Here is a 5,580-nt window from a genome sequence, read left to right as displayed (position 1 = left end):
TTTTATTATCCCTCAAGGAAAAGGCGGGCAAAGGTTCCTTGCGATTGAGTCTTGCATTTTTCATTAATGTGCAATTAGGAATATTTAATATCTATGATTTCTTCTACCGCTTGTAACATAGTTGGTATATAGGGAATCACAAATTGCTTTCAATGTAGAATATTATTCTCAATCGAACGGAAATTGAAAGATGTTTCATTTCACGCTTGTCATAAGGGTTATTATTTAGAATAGGGCAAAGCTGTAAAATACATTTTTTAGAATTCAACACTTTGGTATAAAGTTGCGACAAATTGAACAATACAAATTGCTTTACTTTTGCTCGATCATAATGTTATTAAAAGTAATACGTATATAACATTAATCATGATCAGTATAATACGCAAACATTGCTATGACGTTGCAAACAAAGTGAATTAAATCCTAAGGCGCACGATAATCTCAATAAACCATCATGGCGGAACTGCACGATAAAGCTTTAAGTAACCAATAGAGTGAACTATTATAGTAAAACAAATTGGTGTGGAAACGTAACTTTATTTTGCCATAAAGAGAGTCCCTTTCATTTTCAAAATCTGACTGTTTTAGTCCATAGATCGCTTTCCCCAAGATGAAAACGCATTCCATCCCCTTCGCTCCATCCATGGGTTATTTGTCATTAAACGGTTTTGCCAGTAGGAGTAAAGCCTTTTGGACAAATCAACGGGATCGCCGCGTTTTCCCCAAGATGAGAAACTTGACCACTTCCGTTTTGAAATATTATCACTATCATTGTCATCTATTGCTTCCGGGTTACTCCTTTTACCCCAAGCTGAAAGAGAGGACCATCTTCGCTTCTCGTCATCGTCGCTCCTTTTTCCCCACGCCGACAATGACGACCATCTTCTCTTTTCTTCATTTTGCTCGGGGGACAGCTCGGTAGGTATCGATCGCTTGTTCCTAGAATTGTGGCTGGATTTAGAGTCGACAGATCTCTTCTTAATGTTAATATAATCGTCGCTTAAACCGTCGAATTCCGAAGGGGCTTGGCGTTTCCCCCATGAGTTGGACATGGACTTCCATCGCTTACCCCAGTTATTGTTTGCACTGATAAGTCGATCCAGCCAACTCCTTTTTCCCCAGGCCCCCAGAGAAGACCATCTGCGTTTAGATAATCTTTTTCCCCAGGCCGGGAATTGATTCCAATTATTGACTCTCTTCGGATCCAGATCAAACCCTTCGAGTTCATCACCGAAACTATGACCCATTGCTTGTCTCCTTACAATGTCGTGGTCATTGACAGAGGCTTCATCTTGTGCCTTTAGGCTAGCACAAACTTTAACAAGGCATAGCACTATACACGAGAGAAGCAGCTGCTCTAGATGGCAAAGCATTATTCCAGGTTCTGTAAAACAAAAGATAAAACTCATGAGACCTCAGCTGACGATAAAGACAAACCAACTGAATTCAATTTCAGCAAGCACGACACTGTCTCCCTGAAGACTTGATGCTTTTACGTACAGCCTCTTTTTGATAGAATTAATCATACTTAATTTGGCAAAAATAAATTTGTTTAAAGTTAACCCTAAAACAACAACAAAAACTCGGAAGATGATTCAATCAATGCGTTTTTATTTTATCTGATTAAACGATATGCGTGTATTACATGTAAAACTGTACTACTTTAACTCATTCGCTTGTGGCATCTCATTTATATAGTGTTCAGACATTAAATCATACAAGTATTGCAATGTGGTTATTACATCTCTGAATGTGAGAAAACATTCTACACATGACCGAAGTGTTGAGCATGAATTTATAATTTACTTATAGTTTTTAATACATGATATATACTTTGACAATTAATCATAATTTTATGTTTTACTCGTACCCAGTAAATTTAATATTTTCAAAATGTTAAACTACTTGGATACACGATTTACATACTTTTTTCTTGCATTAGTATTGATGCTACTGAGTAGCAATAATATTTATTTTACGTATTAACTCTTGCAAATAAAAATGTTCGGTCCACGAGAAACTGAATGATTATTAATTCTGGGTCCTTGGTCATGACTGAGAGATAAACCACGTGCTGTAAAAACATTGCGGCTCATAGTGGATAGAATGGGTAGTGGCGGTCCGTGAAAGGCGAACAGACCATTTCTGCTGTCATAAACATGCAAGGAGCCCTGCTTTAGGTTTTAATTTGCTAAGAGCTGCATCTGATCTTAATTTTATGCAAGTGATCGCATACACGATAAAAATTCCATATAATACTTTTTTGCTTGACTCCGACGTACTACATGTATTTTGATAAATTAGAAGATACGCTTTTATTATTTCTTTCATAGCTTCAGAGAATTTTTTTTTTTTAAACTCAAAAACTCGCATATTTTTCAAAGGCGTGTTACATTTCTATGTATGATTGATAAAAATCGTGTACTTTTGATAACTATGAACGTTTTTCTCACTACACCATAGTTGATTAAAAACTACCAAAATTACCATATGCCATAGCTCATATAAAAAAAAAATGTGTGGAGTCTTTTTTAATCTGACGTTAATTAATCATAATTGTACATTTGGGAAAAAAATTATTAGATGATTATTTTTTTATGAATAAAACCCGAGAGACTTATTGACAAAAAGTGCATGTATCACCTTTTGGTAATTTTTCACATATACATATAAGGTCTTCTTTAAACAAATACAAAAAATGTGCAGTGTGCTATCGATAAACGTGTTGATATTCAGATCTCAGCGGCCAGGAAAAGGCTGTCAGATTCAGGCGATGGTCTTCATTCATCCTGATAATTCAATTAACATTTTTTGTCCTCAACAAACGTAATACAAAAGAACAGTTTTTATGAATATTAATGGCTGAGCGAAGAATTTGCAAATTAGTATTAATCAGCTAAGCAAATATTGATGAATTCGATTTCGTGATTTGATTATTGCGAGGTCGGCAGTTAGTACAGCATCGTTTTAGAAAAAGATACCAAGATATAAAGAGAAACGTGTATGTTTACTGTTAAAGAATATGTATAATATTTGGAAAGAGAAACAAAAATAACGAACTGGATCTTTGCCAACGCAACCTTGCTAGTTTGATGTATAACGTCTGGATCTAAAGGTGTTGAGTTTCATACATAATAAAAAAAAACCAAATGGCACTGATTGACATCTACGTGGCTACTTGTTTTAGACGGGGGACTTAAAACTATAGAACGCCGGGCTCGGTAATCAAATTACAGTTTGACAAGACTAGATCTAGTGATGTCACGTGAGTGCGAGTTGAATTGTTTTCACGACAACATAATGAAGACTGAACAGAAAATACCGTTACACTGCACCCCGCTTTTCTCCAAGAACTTGTTATATATTGATTTAAAGTTTTCGTGAATTCACTTTTATAAGCACAATTTATTTTTTAACAGGAATCGAATTGTCGCAACGTTGAATGGGAATGTCTTATTTTAGGTTAGAGAAAAACTGTTTCTATATACTATTGCGAGATAGAGAAAATGAACGTTGTTGCCATTATTTAAATAGCTGTTGCTTGTAGAATATATTTATTCATTATAAATTTTAGGTATTTTTCTCTTTTAAGCTTATATCTTTGTTAACGCTTGAAAGTTCTCTTTATTTGATACATTTGCGTAAAATCCGAATTATATATCAGTCACCGAGTTTTTTTTATCTGTTTGAAAGCTAATGATTTTTTCGCTTGAGAAAACAAACGACTAGAAACAATGCGGCAACACATTAAAAATCAAACTCGTTTCCTCAAATGTCAAAACAGAATTTTAAAAAAAGAAGACATGAGAATGCAATTCATATTTATGTTTTATCAAAGGGAAACTGAAATAAAATACAATAGGTTAAACCCGATAGCTAAACTGATATCAAAGGAATTAGCTCCAGTGTATCAAATTTATTGTGTGTATCGTTTACAGGAAAATCATTTATAGTGGGTTAAAGATTTGAAAAATTGTGCCTAGCTCCAGATGACGTATTCCTCTTACGCAATAAGTTCAAAATTGATTTTAAAAATCACATCCTTCGTATATAAGGACAAGCCACCCCCTTACAGAGTGACCAAAAAATCCAAAGCCTAAGGCGCTCTTTTTGTCTTAAAATGAAATACCACACAATAAGTCAAGTCTGATTTAATTTAATTATTTGTCTGTCTTAATGGCAGTGCAGTATCAATGAATACATGTTCTCAACCGACTAATTAATTATGCTGGTATGCCGAAAATATCTTGAACTTGTACAAACAATCCAAAAATATGCATGTACATGTATGTCATTGCTTTACCATTGAGTACGTATTACTCCTCTATCTAATTAACATTGCTGGTATGCATAAATGGATTGTTTTAACAACGAATCCAACGAGTCTGTCTTTATATAATTGCTATACCGACTAGTAAGTGTGACGATACTGTGGACTGTACTATGCTGATGTACAAAATAAACATAGACTGCAGATGTACGTTCAAACAATCCAAAGAATCTATTCTACTTACGTCAAATCAGAGAGAAGCATCACTTACGGATCTTAATAACAATTCTATAGGGAAATTCGGCAAGGGAATGATTTTATTTTTCTTTTTTAAGCCAGTATTAACTCGTTGAATTTTGCTGTAGGAACTGATTTCCATTTTATAGTAAAATAAACTTCTATAGAATAAAATGAAGAGTTTCCTCTACGCTTGAGGCATAAGATAGTCAATTTACGAACATCCTTTTTGAACGTATGTTTACCAGCCAACGAAATGGTAAACATGTTTATTGGTTTAAACTCGACGAATTATTGTTAATATTGAGTTTTGAAAAACGTTCCATTTAATTCTAAGAAAATTTTAACTTTTTAAAGTTCTATAGTTCTTCTAACGATAATGAAAAAAAAAATGGACAGAAATTAATTTTTCGTTAAAAACAAAAGGTTTATATAAAAATTTGTAAAAAGATAAAGTTATCACTTACCTTGTGTGAGGGAATATTGAAAAGTAACCGAAAAAATTCTCAACTATAATTTACAAGCCAGTCTGACCCATGAACTACGACAGAAAGGCTATAATAGCCTTATATGAAGGAATCGGAGGCGGATGCTAGTGCTAAGTTCTGCCCCGCCGCCTCTACGTTCATCTAGAGCCAATCGAGTTTCAAGATGCTTGCTAGCGATTGATCTCTGGCTCTCGCCTGTTGGCATCGGAAAACTTGTAATGACACTTGTCAAGTTTTAAGCCTCTTCTCGAATACGCTACATTTTCATCATCAAAGTTTATTAATAAGGGCAGCATTGTTTAAAATGATATGACACAGCACGTTATTTCCCACTTCTCTAAGTCTGCTTTGCTTAAATAAGGGTTTTTATAAGACAAATTCTAAACGGTCGATATGGAGAGGGGAAATTGAATCACCAAGGTATTAATTAAAGAATATAAAATCGTTCATACCTGGATATGCTGTTTCAAATATATATATTTTAATAAAAGGTTTATTATTATTGATTAAAGGATATACCGCTTTATAATTTTCATTATCAAATGGAATAATTTTAAGTACTTTGAACCCGATATGAATAATTCC

General features: G+C 34.0%; 1 protein-coding gene across 1 annotated transcript; it reads right to left on the bottom strand.

The window, feature by feature from the left end:
* Positions 1-517: 517 nt before the first annotated feature.
* LOC105321065 (prothoracicostatic peptide) lies at positions 518-5,117 on the bottom strand. Its single transcript, XM_011419254.4, is given in 2 exon segments — positions 518-1,384; positions 4,975-5,117. A coding segment is annotated over 1 exon segment (837 nt). The 5' UTR covers positions 1,374-1,384; positions 4,975-5,117; the 3' UTR covers positions 518-536.
* Between the last annotated feature and the right edge of the window lie 463 nt (positions 5,118-5,580).

Source organism: Magallana gigas, chromosome 5 (genome assembly GCF_963853765.1).
Source record: "Magallana gigas chromosome 5, xbMagGiga1.1, whole genome shotgun sequence".
Classification (NCBI taxonomy): domain Eukaryota; kingdom Metazoa; phylum Mollusca; class Bivalvia; order Ostreida; family Ostreidae; genus Magallana; species Magallana gigas.
The sequence above is the reverse complement of the archived record's forward strand: the minus strand, read 5'-3'. Positions and strand labels throughout refer to the sequence as shown.